Source organism: Sciurus carolinensis, chromosome 12 (assembly GCF_902686445.1).
Source record: "Sciurus carolinensis chromosome 12, mSciCar1.2, whole genome shotgun sequence".
Classification (NCBI taxonomy): domain Eukaryota; kingdom Metazoa; phylum Chordata; class Mammalia; order Rodentia; family Sciuridae; genus Sciurus; species Sciurus carolinensis.
Window position 1 is genome coordinate 32,622,255 of NC_062224.1, and position 23,058 is coordinate 32,645,312.

The window sequence follows — 23,058 nt, forward strand, 5'->3', positions numbered from 1 at the left end:
GTCTGATGCAGCACGGGCAGTGGAGGCAGCACTCACCTGTTCTCTTTGCTCAGTCTTCTCTGCATCTCTCCTGGGGAGGATGTTCCTTTCCTCCTCCTCATGCCTCAGCTGGCCTGGGGCAGGTGCCTCCTCCAGTACCCAGTGATGGGGATGTGACCCAAAGCAGCTCTGCCTTATTTCCTTAGGGGAAGCTGAGTGCACAGGACCACTGGGGAGCAGGTAGGGAAATGATGAGGTTCCACAGTTCCTGAGCCCCCGATTTTAGGGGCTCAGCATGATGGTCATGCACAGGCACTGAAGATGGGTGCATCTGGGCTGTGTGGCACAGAGGCACCTGGACTCCAACCCTGGACTCCTTGTGTGACAAAGAGCAGGCCTTGGCTACATTTGGTTGCAACTAATGGTGCACTTAGTTAAGCCAGTTGGGAGGGAAGGCTGTCATGACCACATGGTCAGGAGTCCAAGGCTGCAGCCCTGCTGGAAGAATGGCTTGGGGAGGCTACAGGCTTCTGCTCTTCCCAGGCTGTTTTCCTAGAGCCTTTGAGTGGTGCCTCCGGCTGCTGCCTCCAGGCCTTGCATCAGCATGCCAGGGGGAGGAAGCCCAGAGTTCAGCCTTCTGTGGTGAGATTCCCTGTTCTCTGCCAAGGGCATGTGCAGGTCATGTCCTGTGGGTCAGTCTGCCACAGGGTGGTCCCCAGCCGCAGGGAGGGCTGGGACTACTTCTCCCACCTGCTCCCGGTGAAGGGCCAGGCACCTCACAGGGCCTCTCCCACGTCAGGCCCGGCAGTCCTGCCAAAGCCCCTTGGAGAGAATTGAGGACCTGTATGTGGAGCCCAGGGCCTGGGACACAGGAGTGCTGCCATCAGGCCCCAGGCCAGAGCGTCTTGGCTATCTGGACCCAACGACTTGTCACCTGTATGCCCAGATTTTCCAGTCTTCACATAAACTATTCTTCATCTCAACATGTACTGGTAAGGAATCGTGATTTGGTGTCCAGAAAATATGAGCTGCACTTAGACGCAGCTCTGGTGTGGGGTTGAAGTAAAAGCTAATCGGCAGGCTTTCAGGGACTTGCACAGAAAGGCTGGGAAATGGAAGAAAGGCACCCGAGAGGTATTTCTCTGCAGACAGCAGCCACAGCAGCAGCACTCTGAACGGAGACTTTAAACTGGGGGCAGCCCAGGCATCAAGGAATGACTGAGGTGCTGCCTGCTTGCACAGAGAAAATCTTAGAAAACAGGACTGTGCGTCTTCAGGCTCTGAGTCTGCGGAGTCAGCCAGAGATGTGGAACCTTCCAGGGAGGGAATCGCATCTGCCACATAAGCCCACACTGAGGTTTCCTGTCATTATTCCCCAATGATACAGTGTAACACTATTAATGTAACATCACCATTGTTCCAGGTATCATAAGTGATCTAATGTGATTTGAAGCACATGGGAAGATACACGGGAACACTGCACACATATAGACCTGAGAACCTGTGGATCGTGGTATTCAGGAGTTCCTGGAGTGGGCTATGCTATTGAATTCCAGTGGTATGCAACTTCAAAAGGTACTTAAAAGACCAGAGCATGCCCTTATTCTTCTGTCCCTTGTTCCTGCTGCCTGGAATGAATTCATGATGTGATGACTGGAGCTGGAGAAGTCACATTAGACCTTGTAGTGCTGTTGGGATTAATGGTCTCACACTTGATGAAGTAGCAAAGTTAGAGTCAGGATCCCTGAGGATTTTAGAAAGTAGAAGGAATACACCAGATTTAGACTGCCTACTTCCAGATCTCATGTGAAAGGAAAAAAAAAAAGTCTTCTTAAAGTTATTCTTTTCCGGGGTTTTGCTGTGCTTACAGTTGAATCTATTTTCTACCAGTATAGGGTGGAGTAAGCTTTGTGCTATCTGAAGGATGTTGTTCATTATTTGTTGTGTATGTCCAAACAACTGTATTGAGACATATATTTGACATATAGAGAGAGACATATAATTGATAGCTTGAGGGTCTCTCTAACATAACCCTGTATAAACACAGCAGAATGACCAAGCTCACCCTACACTGTCTTAAACACATGTATACAGGGCATTAACACTACGGTGAATGGCATGCCTTGTATTCCATGGTGAGACTTCCTGCATTCCTGTGCCATTTTGCTCCTTGTATAGAGTTGGTTGTACCCACGGTGGAAATGACCCATCCAGAGCTGGGGACAGTGGAAGGTAAGGCCCGTGCCCTGCCACATGCACATCTCCAGACTGGAAAATGTGGCCACATTGGAGGAGCAGAAGGACCACCTGGGCCTGTGCTGGTCAAGGCCCCCAACAACTGGCTGTGCTCCAGCCGCCTCTCCTGGGCAGAGCATGTGCTCTCCCCACTGCTCTTTGCTTCCCTGAGTGTCTGCGTTGGTCATCCACACACCTGTCCCTCTCCCCTGTACGCTAGGCACCTCTGGGAGACAGGATGTGCCAGTCACCCTGGGATCTGCCCAGCACCTGCTGCACTGGCATGTGGTTGGTCCCAGGCTGCTGGCAACATGTTGAAACCCCGGTGCCCCTGGGAGCAAGTGGACTGCCCACTGCTGATTTTCTACAGGTAACTTCCCCAGTTTGCACCCAGCACTCTTTCCAGGACAGCCAGGCGGCAGGCAGTGGGCTGCACCGAGATGCCCTGTGCTCGCAGGCACCAGGAGCAGTGTCTCCTCTGTCACAGTAAGAAAACCTCAGCTGAAGCCAGAGCACCCTTGGGTGGAGGCAGCACATGGGCAGAAGGTGGAGAGGGGGATCATGCCATGGACCAGGCAGTCGCAAGTTGGGTTTCTTTCTTTCTGGACTTAATGTCCCCCTTCAGACTTTTGTCATCCAACACCAAAAAGCAAAGCTAAGTGCCCTGGTGCCTACAGGGGTGGCTTCTTGCCTCCAGGGTCAGTCCCGGTGCAGCACGGGCACTCTCTTGTACTGGCAGATTGGACGATTTCTAGCCCATCAGGACTAGCCTGTTTCCCAGCAGCTACTCTGTCCCCATGCACTTTCCTTTGCAGGACTTCCATGTGTTTATTGCCTCCAGTGGATCAGGTTGGCTGAGAATTTCTCCCCACTCCTCTTTCTCTATTACTCCAGAGAAATGCTCACCAGCCACCTTGGCCTGTGGTCTCCATGAGGGGTGAAGGGCTCCATGACCAGGGCAGCCTCATCACACTGCTGGTGGAACACTGGCCCTGCTGGATGGTAGCCATCATGGCACACAGGTACGGAGGGCATGGCTACTTCTCCACAGCTTATTATGGGTAGCGGTGCTTTTTACAGCTCCAAGTAGATTTGAGGTTTGAACACAGGAGCAGTGGAGGCTTCACTTCTCAGAAAAGGGAGCCTCCTACCTCCATGCTACCCAGTTAGGAGCCAAAGGGAGGCTGTCACCCAAGTTGACTTCCTCTCTCCACTTTTCCTGCCCAGGCAAAGGGCCCCCAGGCAGGATGGGGTCTGTGGTCACTGGTCCTGCCACTTGTGTGATCTGGGTTCAGGTTGGTGAGTGGCAGAGTGGGTAGAGAGCAGCTGCCACCTTACTGCTACCTGGGCGCAGGTGACTGAGTTGCAGAAAAACCAAATGATAGTGCCGTGTGTGACCCCGCTGTGGCCTGGACCCTGGGCAGGAAGCATAGGCAATGGGCCTCACTAAGATCTGCTGACCCCAGTTATTGAACTGAATCCATCCTTCCTCTAAGGAAACAGCACAACGGCACAGGACAGAAGACATCGACCACCACGTGCAACCCCATGAACTCATGAACTGACACTGCACTTTGCAAAGTATGTGCCAGAGCAGGGAACTGTCTCACTCTGCTGTGAGGAGGACCTGTGGCACCAGGTGAAGTGGCTTGTCTGACTCACGGTTCTGGGGACTGGAGGGCCCAGCTATTACAGGGCTGGCCTTCAGGGAAACCAAGGCTGCACATCTACCGCTTAAACCCAACTCTTGCCATCAAGACATGCACTCAGTTTCAGGCATGCATTTATTGAAGGGATAGGAAAAGGCAAAGGGGACACTCTCAAGGAGAGAATGGCATCTTCAGAGAGGAGAGGGTCAAGGTGCCCCTCCTGCCCTTCATTTTTATTGGGGATCCCAGAGAACTTGCCAGAGAGTCTTGACCAGGTCTACCTCTTGACTTTTGACTGACAGCAGGATGACATCAGACTTGCAAGTCCCCACTGCCATGGCAATTGTAGGTCACCTTGGCCCATGCTGACTGACTCTAATTGTGTTCTGAACCATAAATTCCAACAGATGTCATGGATAGGAGGAATTATCCTCACCTCCCTGAGTTTCAGGATCTGGTCTGTGTAAGTGTCATGGAAGTCTATCCTTTCTGGTAACTTGGGTTCCTTTTATCAGAATTATTTGGAGCCTGCATTTCTGCTGCAGATAACAGGTTGTTCCCTGAAGAAGAGAGGCTGTCTCAGGGTGGCTGGCAAAGGTGAGATTTGCTAATAATCCCTACCCCACAGCTGTGCCTAGGAGAGAAAAACCAGTTGCAGGACTGGGAGAGACCCCAGTTGACTTTCACAGATGCAAAACTATGTGCAATTGGTGTGTCTCACCCAGGGCCACAGGGCTGACATGGCTGGCAGAAGAAGAGCCCAGGTCCTGCACAGCCAGCTCTGGGCTGCATGAGGCCACACTGCCCTCCAGGTACAACAGGTCCAGGGTTCACTGTCAGTCGCTCTGATGGTGCTCTGCTAACTGGTGGAGAGACCAAGACTTGCTCCTTAAGACAGGAAGCAGGAGCCAGGACTCAATTTGGACCTGTAGGATGAGGACAAAATGCTTTTCTCCACAGGTTGCTAAGTTCTCCATTGAACAACAGCCAAAGAAAAAGTCCAGACCCAAAGCATCTCACAAAGTCCCTCTATATAGACATCTGCACTCTCCAGGGAGCTGGGCCACAAGGGCCATGTGCCTGTCAGGAGGCTGGCCACAGATGCTTGCTGTTGCTTGAAGGCTTGCCTGTGATGTGGGTTCCAGCCAAGTCTCTCATAAAGAGAGTTTTGTTCTAATTAAGTAGGAGGGTTGAAATGTGAACCAGGCGTGGGGCCCGCTGTGGTTCCTTGAGGGGCACGTCAGAGATCAAGGGACTCAGGCTTCCCTGGCCCTTGGAAGGCCCAAAGTGGGGTGCCATGATGAGGGAAGCCACCTTATTGCCATGTGCACATCGGTTTGGCTATGCGGAGGGGCAGTCATTAGATGGCTGGCTTTTGTAAAAGGCCCGTCCTTGCTTTGAAGTGAGCTGACCAAGGGCCCCTTGGACAGAGTCCACACCAGAGCCTGGAAATGTGGCGAGAAGAGGTCAAATCCTTCATGTCTGCCCAGGAGTCCCCACGTCACACCAGCAAGTGACTTGTTGTGAAAAAGAATGACTAGGAAATCAAATTGTGAGCTGGAAGTGTGGTGCCCACAGGGATGGGAATTTGCTGAGGAGCTCTGACTGTGTACACCAGGTGCAGGTGCCTAGGCTGAGGGCTCTCCAGAGGGGCTGCAGGTCATTACCTGCTCCCTGCCATTCCCCACGGACTTGCTTGGTGGCCTGCAGTGCACACACAGTGTGCCCTCCGTGTGCAAGTGGAGATAAGGCTCCTGGGAGGACAAAGCTGGTCAATTAGCAATTTGCTGGATGAACAGCCACATGCACCTCAGCCCAGGTGCAGAGCTGGCTGGCTGGGTGCAACTTCCCTGGGGAGGCTCCTGCAGGAGGCGTTTGGCCGGGATTCAGCCCGTGCTATTTGTTCCTGGTAGCACCCTCTTTTGTGAACCAGTAAGGCCTGAGTCCCGTGAAGGGGCAAAGAGCTGCTCTCCTGCACAGCAGTTCCTTCAGATGGGCCCAGAGCAAGGTGGGGAAAGCCCCCAAGGGCCTGTGGGCTGCCACGGGTTCAGCTGACCAGAGCTCATGGTCTCTCCCACAGCCGCCTCTGGACAGCCAGCTCTGCTCACCTTCCTGTTGCACAGAAGAACAACCATGAGTTTCCCGCTTGAATCCCCACAGCGTACAATCCAGTTCTCCTGGTTCCAGCCCTGTCCTTCTCTAGGCTCACAAGATGGACACTTATAGTGGCACTCTTGCATGTTTCTCCCCTGGGAGAGCCAGCAAAATTCCACCCCTTCCCAAACCCTCCTGCACTCAGGAATTTGTGTTTTAACTGAAGGCCAGCCCTGTGACAGGCGTGCAGTCCATAAGAAGCACCTCAGCAAGCGCCAAGGGGCAGGCTGCAGAAGAAAGGAGACTGGGACAATACCCTTTGCACTGTGTGGTGACCAGGTGGTCCCAGGTGTTCCTGTTCCTGACCTGGTGTACAACAGGTATCCCCAAGGAGTGATGTCCAAGCTTAACCTGATCAGGGCAGACCAGGGAGCACTTGGAGGCTGGGGGAGCTGCCATGTGGTGGAGGCTCCATCTTTAGGAGGCTGAGGAAAAATCCAGACAGGCGATCCAGGCAGGCAAGCCAGGCGGGGCCAGCTGGGGTCCTGTGAGAACATACTCCTGGGATACCAGGAGGGGTGCAGATAAGGAATTCCAAGCACCAGTCACTTGCTGTCTACACTCTCTGGGTTCTTTGGCTCCCAGCATGATAGAGTAATGGCTGCCTCCCCACGGAGGATATGTGCAGGGTCTGTGACGAGCGTACTGTTCAGATGGAACCAGCAAATGGCAACATAAATTTCTCATTGATTAAAAAAATGCTGCCCGGGCTGGGGAGATAGCTCAGTTGGTAGAGTGCTTGCGTTGTAAGCACAAGGCCCTGGGTTTGATCCCCAGCACCGCAAAAAAAAAAAAAAAAAAAAAAAAAGAAGAAAAAAATGCTGCCCACTGGAGGCTCGACCAGGAGTTTATTGAGCAGGTGGGTACACTGAAAGTCAAGGCTCCACATATCTCTTATCCTGCCTCCTACCAGACCAGGAGTCCTGTCACCAAGCAGTGTCCAAAGATGAGAGTCTCTCCCCTTGAGCTCAGAGAACTGCAGAAGGAGGGCAGATCAGTCATTTGAGGTGCAGGGAGGGATGGAGGCCCATGGCCTCAGCTGTAGGATGGGGGACATGCCACCTCCCAGGCCTGTGGTGTGAGCATAGCGAGTGGGCAGGGCTTGGCTCATGAGCCATCCTGTCCAGAAGTCTGAGGAACCTGGTGTAGAAAAGTCTTCTAGAAACACGGAGCTTCCATGGGGGAGTGGTGCTGGACGCATCCTGTCCCCTCCCTGTGACACTCAGCAGAAGTAAGTGTCCCACTTCCTCCCTCAACAGTGCCCCCGTAGTGCAGAAGCCCCTGCACACCTGCCAGTCACAGGCAGGAGGTGACATGCAGCTGGTGCACAGAGCCAGGCTTTGTGCCTCCTGGATCTGCCTGAGTCTCAATGCTAAGCTCTGCCTGCAGGTTCACAGAGGAACAGGGAAGTCAGTGGGCAGCTGTGCTGAACAGCCAAGTCATCCTGTGAGGAAACAAAACTGCCCGCCCAAGTTATCCTTAACAACTTCTTCAGTTTTCTAAGCAACAGGAGGGCTGTGGTGGCCAGGGGCCATCCAGCCACCACTCAAAGGCAAGTTTGTTTTGTCAAGGCACCTGTAATCCCAGTTGCTTAGGAGGCTGAGGCAGGAGGATTGCAAGTTCAAGGCCAGCCTCAGCAACTTAGTGAGGACACTTGCAACTTAGCGAAAACTTACCTCAAAATAAAAAGTAAAAAGGGCCATGACGGGTCTCAGTGGTTGAGCCTCTAGATTCAATCCCTGGTACCAATAAAGAAATAAATAAATAGATAAATAGATAGATAAAACAGATAAACAAATGTCAGTATAAGGATGGGTGGTACCCGTACCTTCACAGTGACTTCTCCACTTTTATTTCAAGCTCTGAGGACGGAACCCAGCACCTCCTGCATTCTAGGCAAGCACTGCTGCCACTGAGCTGCACCCCAGCCCTTTGTATTTTTTTATGTTGAGACAGGGCATCTCGAAGTTGCCCAGTATGGCCTTGAACATTGCCACCCTCCTGCCTCAGCCTCCCGAGTAGCCGGGATTACAGGCATGCTTCACAGTGCCCACGCTCCACCACTTTTAATATTACTTTCCTTTACTATTATTTATTTCAGCATTATTATATGCCAGCTGACCCCCTCCCATGTGGGTGTCCCATGGTCAAGTATGTACACAGGCACCTTGGGGCCCTGGGTGGTCTCTCTGCTCTGGCAGACAGAGCAGCCACCCACTCTCTGAACATGACACCTTCCTCCACTCCGCCTGCCTGGAACTCAGGTGGCAACTTTCCCTTGCATCACATTTAACCAGAACTCATTTGCAGAACAGTGTTGCTACCTGAGATGTGTTATGATGGAATCAGGAGTCAGAGCCAGCTGCAGGGGGCTGTGCAGGTGGCTCTGGTCACCTGGCACAGCAGGAGCAACCCTGAATGGATCTGGCCGAATTCCTCTTCCACGCCCGCCGCCACAGTCCAGAATCTGTTGTTTAATTCATGAAGATTTCAACAAGTTTCCAGAATGTCTACTTTGCTTTGTTTAAATTCTACCACAGCTAATAAGTGCCAGAGCCAATATCTGCTACATCTCTGACAAAGGACTTGTATCCAGAATGTGTACAGAGCTATCATAACTCAGCAACCAGAAAACAAATGATCCACTAAAACATGGGGGAAACTGAATAGGCATCCTCAGAAGAAGATATACAAGGGCCAATCAGTGTATGGAAGATGTTCAACATTGTTAGTCACCAGGAAATGCAAATTACAAACACAATAAGATAATCACTTAATGGACAGCATTAGAAAACCTCACAATAGCAGGGCGTAGGAGCCCATGCCTATAATCCCAAAGACTCAGGCGGTGGAGGCAGAGGAGGATCACAAGTTCAAGGCCAGCCTCTGCAACTTATTGAGGCTCTGAGTGACTTAGTGACACCCTGTCTCCAAATAAAAAGTAAACAGGTCTGGGGATGTGACTCAGTGGTAAAGCGCCCCTGGGTTAAGTCCCTGGCAACACTAAAAACAAACAAACCAAAAAACCCCTCCCAACACCCAGTACTGTAGTAGGGTAACTGACTAGGCCTGTATATAAAGTAAACCAAAGACCAGGTCCTCTAACAACAGGGCCTGGGCAAGTGAGAGTTCTCTGCCCCTGTCCCCTCCAGCTGGGCTTAGGGAGGGACAGCTAATCAACACCATTCACTCCTCCTTTTGGAATGTAAAAGACTCTCCCTGGGACCTAACCATGTCCCTTTGAAGTGTAAACGCCCCTGTGAGGCTCCAGGTTCAAGGATGGAGATAGAGAAGACCTTATGAGGCAGTTCCTTACCACAGTCTGCTTCTGTGAACAGTTCCCACTCCAAGGCCCTTATGTACAGTCATTTATTGTTTTTTGAAACCTTGTGTCCAATTATGTACTGTTTTAGACTAGAAAATCTATGACACTAGAGAGCCTATAAGTGTCATGAGAAGTTGGTCAGGGATGTTCTGGATTTTGGAGTGCTGATCTCCTCCAGGCCCCGGGGATATGAAATAGTCTGGTTTCTCCCATTCTGTGAGAGCCGTTTGACGCTTCTTGTGTGATTCCCAGGACAGTATTAGTAAGGATAGAATCTTAAAACCATTAGCTGTTAGCACAGAGCGACCCACCGTGTGTGACTAGGAGGCTCTGCTCCCAGGGGTCGACCCCCAGCAATGAGAATGCATACCTGCACAGAGGTACGTGACTGCTGAGAACAGATTTTCTGATTGTTTTCTGTTGTCTGCTTTTAAATAATCGTCCCAAACTGGAAATGGTGCAAGCGTCCAGCAACAGACGGAGAACTGGGCAGGTCATGCACAGAGAATGGAACGGTGCTCCACAGGCTCTGAAAATGAATGGAAGGCCCTGGAAGATGTGCAGAGCTGTTTCTGAAGCTCGAGCAGGGCAGGCCTTGCCCAGCTGCCACCTTGTCTTCTCTGGTTTGTAGCTGGGTTCCTGTGGATGGCTCCTCACAGGCGTAGCTCACACAAACAACACCAGGGTCATGAATGAAGCCCAGCACACACCAGAGTGCACAGCTCATGACCATCTCAGTTAGCAGCACCAGCCTGTTGCGATGGGAGTCGGGTTGGGCTTGCTTGGTGTGGGGTCTTCTGGGAAGGTCACGGGGTGCTTGGGGGACAGAAATGCTCTCTGTCCCTGTAGGCATTTGTCCCAACTGATTGGAGGGTGGGTATTTTCAATGCTAAAAGTGTCCATCTCTGTGTGTTGCTACATGGATCAAAGGCCTGCAAGGCTGTAGGCCCAGAACCCCACATGTAACAGACAAATTTCCCAGGGAGGATGAGAAGCATCTGGCTCCAAACAGAAACCAAACAAGCTAGGGAAAGCAACTGCTTTGTAAAAGTCCCTATCAGTTTAAAACTGCCCCAAATCCCAAGCTGTGAATTCAACTGGGGGAGGGGCGGGGTTCAGAGGAAATGAATTCAGGAGAGGAAGAAGAAAATAGCTTCTCTTAATGAGATAAGCAGGGAAGATTAATTTTCTCTTGAACTTAAGATAGTATTTGTTTGTACAACATAACTAATGCTTATTTGCAAGACCTGGTAGGCAGGCAAAATGTGCACTGAATTTGCAATGCAACAAAGCATGTTTTAAGTTAAGCAAGTTATTTTTCAGTTACAGTAGGAGGCCATGAGGTGGATCTTCTTCAATCTTCTAAGAGGGCCTCCAGGCTTCAGTTCAAGAGTGTTGAGGTCATTTTTATCCCTGTACCCTCTGTGGTTGCTCAGAGGCTCAGAACACTGGAAGAGCCCAGACCTCTGTCACGAGGCAGGAGTCAGCCTTACCACTCAGCAAGCGGGCTCTGGGCACCTCAAGAATTGGCAGACACTGAGAGCAGATGTGTGCGTTCCTGGACACCACCATGGTCCTGAGAGCAGTCAGAAATAATCACAAGTCCCCAGAGCTACTTCTTTCTAGATGCTGTGCAGAGTCAGCAGTGTCCCTTCTTCCTATTTCTGTCTCTTCTAGCTTTTGTAGCTGGGATTGTAAAAATGGGGCCCCCAATGTGTGCCCACAATGTACCTGGGACCTGAGCCAACCAGGTCTGGTATGGACTTGTCCACTGGCCCTGGGGTGAAGGAAGTGTCTTAGACACAGGTGTTTCCTCATCTGCCAGGCATGGCCTGCACTCCAGCAAAGACCAGGCTCCTGCAAAGGGCACAGGGGACCAGCAGGCATAGCCACCACCAAGTGAGAGGGTGCCGACTTGTCCTGTGAGTCCTGCTCCCAAGGGGACTGCGCCAAGCTGTCTTCCCTTCCACCACATAGAGGCTGTCCTTTTCCCAGACTTGAGGTAGTGGACTTTCTAGAGAGCCCCTCTGGGATCCTGGTCACTGGACAGCATGTGGAGGTGGTGTTGACTTCAGACCAGAAGGGAACTCCTTGGAGTCCTGGGGTCCTGGTTGTGAGGGTCAACAGGAGCACCAGGTCACAGCCTGGTGCAGTGCCGGAACAGGGATCAGAATAGTCTGACCTGCACATCTTTGGTATTGATTGTGGCATGGTGTCCCCTCAGGTGAAGAATTGGCAGTGAGTCACCACTGTGGGCCCTTCTGCCTCTCCACGACCCTCAGTCTTGCCCAGTCACAGCCCAGTTGGACCTGAAAAAAAGTGAGGCCAGGGCATGAGTCTGCAGGATTGGAGGAGGTGCCTGTGCTCGGGTCAGGCATACTCAGGGATGGCCCCTGAGCCCTTGACAGTGGTCCCCTCCTTCAATGTCCTCCCGAGTCCCCCTCTTGCCTTGCCCTTGCTCCAGCCCCTGAGTGAAAGGGAGGCCAGGCTCCTTGAGGCAAAAGGTCAACTTGGCCCTGCACATCTCCCTGCTCACCTTCTCCAGAAGGACCTGCGGCCATTGACCAGAGTGGCTGTATACTAGTAAAGGCCTTTCCGGAGTTACTGGACACTGGCCTATGTGGACACTAGCTTCTGCAGGCAGAACAACACTTCACTAGCCAGAGCAGGGCCTCGCAGCAGCCAGACTGTCCAGCAGGTCTCCACTCCATAGTGACTCCCTCGTGGCCACAGGGGTTTCAGACCCACCCTGATCTGAAGCTCCCCCCTCACCGTCACCCATGGCAGCCACCAGTCCAAATGCAGTTGCATCGCTACGTCCAACCAGCACTCCACAGAAACCCCTTTAACACTCTGTGCTGACCTTGCTTTTTGACTTTAAGTGAGCGCTACACATGCTCAAATTGCTGCCTGCAAAGATGGCAGCAATCTTCTCTCGGTTCCTTCCCCCAGTTCAGTCTCCTTCCTGAAATTCCTATTAGGGTGAGAGTATGATTTTATAATGTGTTGGGTCCCTTACAGCCTTGGTGTGGGGGTCACCAAGTCCCAGAATGGACAACCACACAGGACAAAACAACCAATTATATTTTGTTCTTTAACAAGTTGTAAGAACACAACTGGTCTGTGGTAGTAAGATATAAGATGTGTCAGCTCACCCCAGCGTACTAGTGAGGATCTTGCTGAGCACAGGGTCCCAACAGCTCCGCAACCTCCTTGGGCTTAGTTTGCTTCTCCAGTCATTTGTTTCTCCAGTAGCCAGACCGATGGATGGGAGGTGTCCATGGTATTGATTCTATTAAATAACTGTTATGTGCATTGAGTGGCTTCCGCAGGGGAGAAGAACCCGGCCACACCTTTCTCACCTGCACTGCCCCACACTGTGCAGGTGGAAGAAGGAGCAGGTGCATGTGATGCTGCAGTGACAGGGGTTCCCAGCTCCCCTTTCATTTGTTCGTCTCTCCAATTTTAAAAATGGTTTCACTGAGAACTGAACTACAGAGTTTAGACATTTGTTTACTTAGCAAGCATTAAATGAACACCTGGATGCTGGGGGGTTCCTTGGTGAATAAGCCCAAGTTAGTTCCTCTGTAGTCTTCATTCCAAAGAGGAAAAAGTCACAAAATAAACTCGAATGTCATCATTCAATGACAACTACGATGAGAGAAATGAGCTAGAAGTTTATGAAACAGAGCACCCATCAGGGACACTCTGCATATCCTGAGGGTCAGGAGTGACAAGAAAGTGTCGGCTATGGGAAGATGACATGGGAGTGAGCCTTCCAAGCAGAAAAAAATTGTTCATGCATAGGACAGGAAGCACTGCAGGATGTTCTGTATGTCCCCTTCTGAGCGGCAGCACGAGGCAGCAAGGGCTGGCGGCACCCCCTGGCCAGCACCATTCCTGCATCCTTGCACCAAGGTGGCCTGGAGGCCTGCTTAGCATCTTGTGGGGTGGCCTCAGGCAGGGTGGCCTGAGTTCACCACATGAGATTTTCAAATGGCAGGGCTGGCCAGGCGGCCAGCAGGGTGGAGTGGTCGGATTTTTCTGTTGCCACAGCTCTGTGCTGCTTGCCTCAGCTCAGAGCCTCGTTATGAAATCAGGTGAGGGGCTGGAGGTAGAGACCTTAGGAAAGGAGAGGTCCTGCCTGTCCAGATCTCTAGGAAAACCAGACTCTCCCCCCTGGGCTGCTACACAGCCAGTTTCACTAGCCCATGGGGGTTCTCCACGTGGAAGAGCGCACTTGCCCTATGATACCCAGGTGTTTTATTAGTCTGACATGAACTGACATATCCCACACCCACCTGAAAGGTTTTGGGTCAACATGGCTTTAGAAGGGACATGAGGTTTGGCCCAGGAGAGGGTCAAAGAGCCCTGCCTGTCTGGGAAGACAGAGGAGATGCCCTGCAAGGAGAAACCAAGCTGGGTGGACGGAAGGCAGACCATGGGAGTGCCCTGGAAGGACTCCTCTTCCCCCAGCCCCTGCTCCTCTCCTCTTTCCCTCTTCCCTGCCCTCCTGGAGCCATGAACTGAGTGGATTTCCTCCACCACCACTTCTGCCATGATGTTCTGCTTCAGCTCAGGCCCAGAGCCACTGAGCCAGCTGACCATGGACTGAAACACTGAATCCATGAGCCAAAATAGATGTCCTCCTTCCTGCTGCTGTTTTCAGGTACTCTGGTCACAGAGACGAAAGGCTGACTGACACAACAGACCCACGTGATAGTAATGATGGCTCTGGAAAGCCCTGGAGAGAAGAACGAGATTAGAAACAGGCACAGAGTCCCTGTGTGATGTCTGCTCTCACAGCTACTCTGACAGCTGCTTCCCATCCCTTATCCCAGTGCTATATGGATCTGGTTTTCCTGGTAGAGGGAGAATCACCCAGTGGACCGAGTCTGTGTCCCCTAGCCACCCCTCCTGCCTCGTGATGTTGCTCCTGATCTGCTTTCAGGACAAGCATAAAATGCTGCATCAGTGGACAGAAGTGTAGCGCAGAGGCTGGAGAAGAGTTGCTGGGGCCTGGGTCTGAGTCTGTGCTGCACACATGGACTTAGGAGCCAATTCACAGCATGTCTACTTTGCAATAGTGTGAAAGTGAGACACACTCAGCAGAAAACATTCTTCCACATTTTGAATTTGGATCTCTTCCCAGAATCGCACTAACATTCTGATATTCTCCATGCCAGGCAGCAGGGGTGAGCAGCACCACCCAGTCAGCCCCGCCATCATGAGGGCCAGCAAGTGACACTCTACAGTGCACTGTGCTGCTAAGCTGGGATGTTCTGAAGGTGGTGTAGTAAGTGTAGTAAGTGCATTTTTGATTTAGGACATTTTATACTTGTCCTAAGGGTGTACTGGGACATGTATGCATGAGAAGCATCTGTATATGCGTATGCTTCTATAACGATGCATGGATGCACAGATGGGTAATGGATGGATGGGTGGATGCAAGGATGAATATGGTGAGGGATGCATGTATGGGTGGATGGATGGGTGGATGCATGCATGGGTGGATGGATGGGTGGATGGATGGGTGGATGCACAGATGAGTGGATGGATGGGTGTGTGCATGCATGGGTGGATGGATGAATGGATGCACAGATGGGTGGATGGATGAGTGTGTGCATGCATGGGTGGATGGATGCTTGTGTGGATGCCTGCATAACGACAGCCTGTGACAGTTCCCTCAACCTCTCTGTGCTTCAGCTTCTCTACATATAGTGAACCTTCTGAGATGATTAAAGGAGTCACTGTAATTTCTAACACTCTTAGAACAGAAGCTGGCACATGGGATGCACTAGGTGAATGTCAGTTATTCCCTTGTTTGAAGTGTGAAGTGTTGAGAGACTGGTGGCTAAAGGGCAGTGCCAGCTCTCCCAGTGGCAAGATTTGTTCAGCAAGGCAGGCAGCCTCACAGGGTGGGGAAGGAAAGCTGCTGTCCAGTTCTTCTCTGCTTCTGCTCAAGTAAGACATATTCATCTTGAAAGAAAAAACATTGTAACTCATGGGCATTTGACATTCTTTTTCAAAATTTGGACCTCAGTTTAAAAAGGCAGTGTTTGTAACTTAATCTTCTCAAGACACAAGCTATTTCAAAGGTATGCTTGACCCCTACTATTTACCATAGTATCTGTAATTAATGGGGAGAGGAAAGAAGAAAGGAAGGAAAAGAAGGAAGGAGAAGGGGGAAGAAGGCAGGGAGGGAGGTGTGTTCAATGGCCAGCTCCCTTCAGACCCAACTCTCAATATTCATTAGATACAGGGATTTGGGGATCCTACCCATTAGCAACAGATTCAAGCCAGAACAAATGCCACACTATATTTCACACAACAGGTCCTCAACTGATGGGATCCAGGTGGAGGAATGATCTTGAACTTGAAGAAAACAGATGCCGAGCTGGGTCTCCCTGGGAGATGACGATAAAACCAAGCAGTTCTACTTCTGGCCTCCTTTCCCCTGCACCTTGCTGGTCCTTGGCAGTTCACTGAAAATCTTGAAAATCTTGAAAATCTTTAAAGTCCTTCTGAAAATCTTGTTTACCCACATTATTTCATGAGGCTAGAGAGAATTCTGGTAATTTTGGCTGGCTAGCCAGGGATAAAGGGGTTTCCTAAGACAGGGGACCTGTAGTTTTAAAAGTAGAACAGCCCAGGGTCAAGGGAAATATGGAAAAAAAAAACACAAAATCTGTTTTTCAGGATTTCTGGGCTTTTCTAGTTACAGAGGTATTCACGAACTGCTTCCCTGAAGAACAGTACTGCCTTCTAGCAAAGGGGACTGCACCCAGGTCTGCAGGGAAAAGGACTACAGTCACCTGTTCCTTGGGAACATCTATCTGTGTCCCAGTGTCAGGGTACAGAGAGAGGAGAACGGTGGGACCCAGGCTAAGAGAATAACTGTATAACACTGACCCACTGTGCTAACCCCCACATGCTTTCTTTGCCGGAAAGCAAATTACCTGCAGCTCTGCCTGGCCTGAGCTGGCAGGTGTCACTGGCGTCTTATGGACTAGAGTCAGCTGGCCAGTTAACTCACTTTATCATGCTCCCTGCAGGCCTTGCACGTCCCTGCAAACCTATCCTAACCTAACCTGTTCCTCTTAGTGCCGAACCTAGGGCACGCTCACCACGCTGTGTCTTAGTCGAGGAGCTGTGCTCGGTTCCTCCTTGGTGGTGTCAGGGGCTGCAGAGGAGCGAGCGTCAGCCGTTCTCTCTGATGCCGTCCAGTTCTGCTCCGTTCTGCTCCTCCAAAGGCTTTGAGATTCAGCGCAGTTTGCGAGCTCTGGCTGTGGTTGTCCACCCATGGTCACACCCCTCTGGTGTGTCGGATGAGCTAGGCAGAGCCTCGGCTTGCCTCTTCAGCCACACCCATGGTGTCCATGGTGTCCAGCACAGGAGCAGATGGATGCGTGTGCTCTGGTCTGGCACCAGCTGGCCTGAAACTACTCTAACATGCTCCCCACATTAGGACCTGTCACATTCCCCAGCAAACCGAGGCAGGGGAAGGTTGGGCAGTCACGGCACCTAATGAATGATAGGGTCAGGAGAGGATGAGGATTGTTATCAAACAGAACACTGGATTGCTAACCTCTGCCCTCATGCTCCTGTCCCTGCTCTCAGGAAGAAAGAGAAGACAATAATCAAAAAGAGGGTTTCTGGGGTCTATGAAAGAGCAAGACACACTCCCTCCCGCAGACGCCAGCTCTAGGAACTCTGCTCTTTGGAGAAGTCTGTCTCTGTCCCTTTCTTAAATAAACCTGCTTTCTCTGCTACCCTCAGCATTCCTTATTCTGGGGAATAAGGATCCATTCCTGATGTCCAATGGACCAGTATAACTACTCAGTTTACTGTAACAGAACACCAGACTCTTAACAGCAAATGTGTGTTTCTCACAGTTCTGAGGCAGGAGGCCCAAGAGCAGGGTGCAGACATCCTGAGTTTCTTGGTGAAGGTCCCTTCTGGGTTTGCCAATATTGATCTTGTGTGCTCAGCTGGCAGGGAGCAGAGTGAGCAGAGGTCCCATCTGTTTGCAAGAGCACAGGTCCCATTCATGAGGACTCTGTCCTTGTGTCCTACTCACCTCCTGTTCCTTCACATTACAGGGAGGAGTTCAGTATGAATTTCGGGGACAGAGCCGATAGCACCTTGATTAGATGACAAGGGAAAATTCCATTCAGGATGGTATTTTGTTGCTAATCATGTTGTCCCCTCTTGCTAATCTCTAGAAGACATAGCTATTTAACCTGTGCTATACACAATACATAAAGAAAACTGCAAATCAGTGTTCAATCAATTATCAAGGAATGAAAACACTCTGACCCCCCCTCGCCAAAAGAAGTAGTTGTTAATGGATAAAGAATATCCATTCGAGAAAGTTTTCTTTCTCTTTCCTGACACTGAATCTCTAGATCTTGATTCTATACATCCTTGAGCTACCTACATTCATGCCAGAGTCCCTTGCACGGCTTCACAAGATGCTCAGTAAGCCACTTTCAGACTGCCTGTCAGTGATGGGAAATGTTACCTAATGAACATTTAAAATTCATGTTTTAGAATAAGAGATACTTTCTACATTGGACTACATGTTTCCTTTCTCTTTCTTTCTTTCTTCCTTTAGGAAGATCCTCCTATGGGCTTACTTTGAAATTAATATTCACAAATCTGCATGCGGCTGCTCCTCCGCCTCCCTTGGCTGCTCTCCTGCAGGTAGCACATGCTGTGTGCTCTAGGGCGAGTACTTCCTGATGGGTCTCCTTCTCTTTTTCAGGGATTGGAAAAGTGACCTTGATCCAGAAAGTCAATGAGGTTTTACAGTCCTCTGGGGTGTCTGTGGATGGATTTTATACAGAAGAAGTCAGGCAGGGAGGAAGAAGGACAGGATTTGATGTCATCACGTTGTCCAGAGCTTGGGGCCCTCTGTCCAGAGTCGGGTACTGATGCTTCATTACTGTAGGTTTTATCCCTAAGTGATCCTTCTCTCCAAGTTCAGAACTTTTATATTCTGATTCCACCAGCATTAAATTCTCCAAAAGTGCCCTGTGGGGTCCTTGGATGCCACTCTGCCTCCCTCTTCCAAGGGTTCAGAATCTGTGTCTCCCTGGGTTTGTGGCTGAGCCCGATGACATCCTCTGTCTTGAGGAGGGCTCGAGAGATGTCCCAGAGAAAGAAACAGACCACCATATGAACAGCAAGCATGAAGTCATGTTTCATTTGGAATGTGGGCCCCAGAGTCCTGTGCTTTTCTCCCTTGGTAATTCTTGGCCTTGTGTCTGACCCCACTTTCCAGACAGCTTGAGCACTGGGGCTGCGGTCACATTACAAGGCCTGGTGGTGTGCAGACACACAGTGAGCACCGTTACCAGGGCAGAGCAGTGGGGCCAGTGCTCACAGTGCGTCTTCACTAGGTGGTTGCTGAGGATGGGGGAATGTGCAGAGGGCCAGCTGTGTGGGGACTGCTGAGCACCAGGAATCAGTGCAGGAGCCCTCCTCAAAACAGAGTCTTTTCTCACAGGTCAGAGCCAATGCCAGGGAAGTGTGAGTGCTGGGTGAGACAGTATGTGGTTGATGACTTCTTTCGAGTAGTTGGCACTTCCCATCGTGAGGAACTTGAGTGTATGGTTCCTTTCTCCTGAGCCTGCCTGTGCTTTGCATCACAGGAGTTGAGATGGGAACAGAATGGCATTTGCTCTTCCAGGGAGCAAATGATTTGCAATTTGTGGTTTAAACTCTTCAAGCAGTTGAGCTGAGGAAATGCAGCATGATACCCTGGGCTGCACATGAAGGCCTTGCCTCTTGGTCGGCACATGTCAATGCTCCACATTAGGGAGAGCAGGAAGGCTCCTGGGTCCAGCTGCCTGCACCCTAAAGACAGCACTGCCCTACCTTCCCTGAGTCTGGAGCCCTTTATCTGTGGCTGTGTTCATTGCTGGCACCAACGGTTTCTGCATCTGTGTTCTGAAAAATGTGCTCTCACTTTATTTCCTGGGGATCTTTGTCTGGCTTTGGTCTTAGGGTAATACTCGTCTCCCTTCTCTAAGTTTTGGAAGAGTTTAGGAATGGTTGGTATTCATTTTTTTTTAATGTATGGAAGCCATATAAGCCTAAAAAGCTTTTTATTAGAAACTTTATAATTACTAGTTTAGTCTCTTTATTTGTTATATATCTACTGGTTTTTGATTTCTTACTGGATCTATTGTGGTATTTGTGCCTTTTGGCATTTTGTCCATTTCATCTAAGTTATATATTAATTTTATTTTGTAAGCTTGATTGGGTTGACAGAGTTTCTTTCATTTCTTCTTTATTTAGCTCTTTTCCCATTTTTTCCTTAATCTGTATACTGAAAGCTTTTTCAATTTAGAGGATCTTTTCAAAGAACTATCTTTTGGCTTTATTGATTATCTATTGCCTACTCTTTGTATCTGTTTATGACATCTCATCAAGTCCTGGATCAAGTTCAGGATCATGAATAAAACATACATAAACTCATTTCTGGAGACTCTCAGCCTAGTGGGAACACAGATGGGAGATGAGGACAGGGGCCCCTCCATCAGTGCCATGAGAGCAGTGTGGGGATGGCCGGGCCCAGAAGGCCCAGGAAGGGGCTCTGAAGAGCTGACATCCACACTGAAAGGAGGATAAGAGAAGTGTGTGTTGGGGTGACTGTGGAGGGGTGGTCCAGGGAGAATCTTCTAGATGGCAGGAGTGAGGAGGAGAGGAAGGTGCTGGGGGCACAGGTGCAGGGCCCTGGGGCTCTGTTGAGGATCTTACAGAGTAACTTAGGGAAATGGAATGGTGTGAACTCATCTCAAGGGCTTTCCACTGCTCCAGGACTGAGGTTCAGCATGCCTCCAGTGGACTGGAAGATCCTGTGCCAGCTGACCCTGCTGCCTCTGAGGTCATCTGACTGTGCTCCAGTCCACAGGTGCCAGGGTCATCCCATCCTAGGCTCTCAGCACCTTCCATCTTGGTTGCTGGCACACCATCTTCCCTGTTTGTGCCTCTGCCCCTGAGCACGACAGCCCAGTTGAACAGTACAGGGGATTAGTGATTGCCAAGACCACTGGAGTTCAGAGTCAGCTGCTGAGGACATCTCAAGTTTGTGGGATCTTCTCCCCTGTTGGTGGGACTGCAGCTCCCCAGTCCATGAGTTAGTCCTCTGCCTCTGCTGCACCCACCACCTCCCTCCTCATGCTCCTTCCCCTGGAAACCTCCCCTGCTGAGTTTCATGGGAACAGAGAATGTGGTGTTTTTCCACCAGGTACCTCCATCTAAATGAAATTCCAAGGGAAAAGTCTGAGTTTGAGCATTGGATCAATACACAGAATTGATTTTTACTTCCTGTCAGCAGACAGAGTTCTGGGAAAAGAGGGTGCATGCCTGATGTCTAGCTGCAGGGTTACATAAGTTCTCTGTACTGACCACATCAAGAGCTTGCATCTGTCTTCTTAATTAAGGAACAAAGACAGCTCTGTGCTCTGATCAGCAGAGCAGACCTTCAGGTGCCAGGTGGGCAGGGCCCCCCACAGGGCATCCCTACCTAGTTAGGGCTTGTATTTCTTTTCTAGAGAAAAAATGTCTCTCCCATCCCCCATATATTATTGTGATGAAGAAAGGAGAAGGAAAATTAGAGTTTAGCTTTTATAAAAACACAAAGATTAGGTGACAAAAATAGGGGTGTGTGAAGAGAGGTTTTGCTGTTGGCAGGTGGTGACAGGGTGAGTTGGAAGCTTTAGGAACCCCAGGGGAACAGGTGAGAACTTCCATCCAGGACCAGTGTTGAGCTTGCAGGACCTGGGAAAGCAGATCTGACAAAGTTAAGAAATGTCTGTCATGTGTAAGAGCCTCACTGTGGGTGAAAGGTTGTTTGAGTCCTTTTAAAAATACTATGAAAAATGTATGGAAAATAATTCTCAGGTTGGACCAGCATGGCATGCCCATTGGTCCCTAGGGAAGCAGGACTGGCCAGGAGCTGGCAGCACCTTGGGGCAGAGGAGGACCAGGAGGCTCAGGTCTGCAGGCTCACCTCAGCATGGGTATCTGCCACACTTTGCAGACCAGAGCAGAGATGGAGCAGAGCAGGGGCATGGGAGGGGAAGGAGGGAGGCCAGTGCCCATGGGAAAGGACTTGGGCTTCTAGGAAGCCCCCTGCAGGCCCAGCTGGGTTGATCACTCATCCAGGGCTACCTCGCCTTACTTGAGAGCTATCACATTGTTTTCCTAAATATTGAAATTTTCTCTGTCCACCATAAAAAGAAAAGTTTGTAAACAAAAGGAAAGACAATGTGAGTTACTCAGGTCTTACCACGGCATAGCCACTGCTGGCATGCTTTGCCTGCCTGGCTGCCTAGTCTGTTGGTTCAGTCATCCAGAACTGGAGAAACAGACCCTCCCAGTTTATGGGCCCGGTTTGTTTTTCCTGCAGGCTGAATGAGTGATTGGACATGGTCTGTCCTCTGTGTGAGGACAGACTGTCTGGCATGTTGCAGGTACCTGATTTACAGTTCCAAGACACTTCCTGACCTTGATTTGCATTTTTAAGGTTCTAATGAGGTTTCAAGGTTTCCTTTTTTTGGTTTCTTTAGTCTAAATTATTGTGGGATTCTTCTTCCCATTCCCCCTTTGTAAGGCAGATGACCTTTTTATATTTATTGATTCTGTTTGTCTGCTTGTCACTTTTATATAATATATTAAATATTATATATTATATTTAATAGTTCAGCCCTATTTAAATTTAACATAACATTTTACTTAACATAACATTTTACTTTACATAACATAACATAACATTTTACTTTTAAAAAAGCACTTATTCTACAGCCCACCTGGATTTATTTCAAATGTAACATGGGAGACAGTTGGTTTCCTTCCAGATACTTGGCTAGTTTGCTAAAACCGTTTATCAGAGAACTCACATTCAATCAGTGTATTTTGCTTCATAAGTCATGTTTAAACGTGTGTGGGCGACGCTCGAGGGCTGTCCCTCATCGATACCGACCTTCATTTCCGCATAAGTAACGCTCTGTTTATTACCATTGCAACATTGCCCCCCACGCGTCAGTTCTCCCGCATTGTCCTGTGCTGGTGGTAGCAGCGTGGTGGCGTTCGCCATTACTGAGTGCAGACTGTCCGGCTGGAGGCTCCATTCTCAGAACACTGCCTCTGAATTCCTGTTTTACTGAGGTCTTCCTGGTGGCACAGCATCTGCCAGGCAGAGCTGTCCTGAGCTGTGGAATTGAGGCCATGTTGGAAGTCACATGGGGTGAGGTAGCTGTGCGGAGCGAGGGCCCTGTTGAGGTGGAGGACGTGATGGTTGTCCAGACAGCCTCCTTCCCATGGCCGCAGTGGGGTTCCTCTCTCTCCCTTCTTTAGCATCTTCCTGGGAAGGCTGTTTGCAGGGCTCTGAGCAGCATGTTATCCTCTGTAGGCCCTGCAGGGAAGCAGATTTAACTCCTCCTTGAAATGCACATCCCACCAAGGTGTGGCACCTTGGGGAGCCGAACCCCCAGCTGGGATTGTAGCTGAACTTCTCTTGCTCCCCGCCACTTGCCAGTTGTCACCACCTCCCTGTAGTGGGCCATCTGGTCTCCCCACTCCAGGTGGTTTCTAATAAAGAGAAGAATAACCAGCAGCAGAGATAAGAGCTTTTCTCCAAAGTTCAAATAATGGTAAAATTTTACTAGTATATGAAACTTTTTGAAAACAGTTTGAATGCTGCTG

General features: G+C 50.2%; 1 protein-coding gene across 1 annotated transcript in view; it reads left to right on the forward strand.

Moving 5' to 3' along the window:
- Positions 1 to 23,058, forward strand: part of LOC124961200 (cancer-related nucleoside-triphosphatase-like) — a 44,044-nt gene that overhangs the window by 12,678 nt on the left and 8,308 nt on the right. Inside the window, 3 exon segments of the mRNA XM_047519907.1 lie at positions 18,110 to 18,272; positions 18,854 to 18,907; positions 18,909 to 18,954. Of these exon segments, the coding sequence (XP_047375863.1) occupies positions 18,110 to 18,272; positions 18,854 to 18,907; positions 18,909 to 18,954 (263 nt within the window).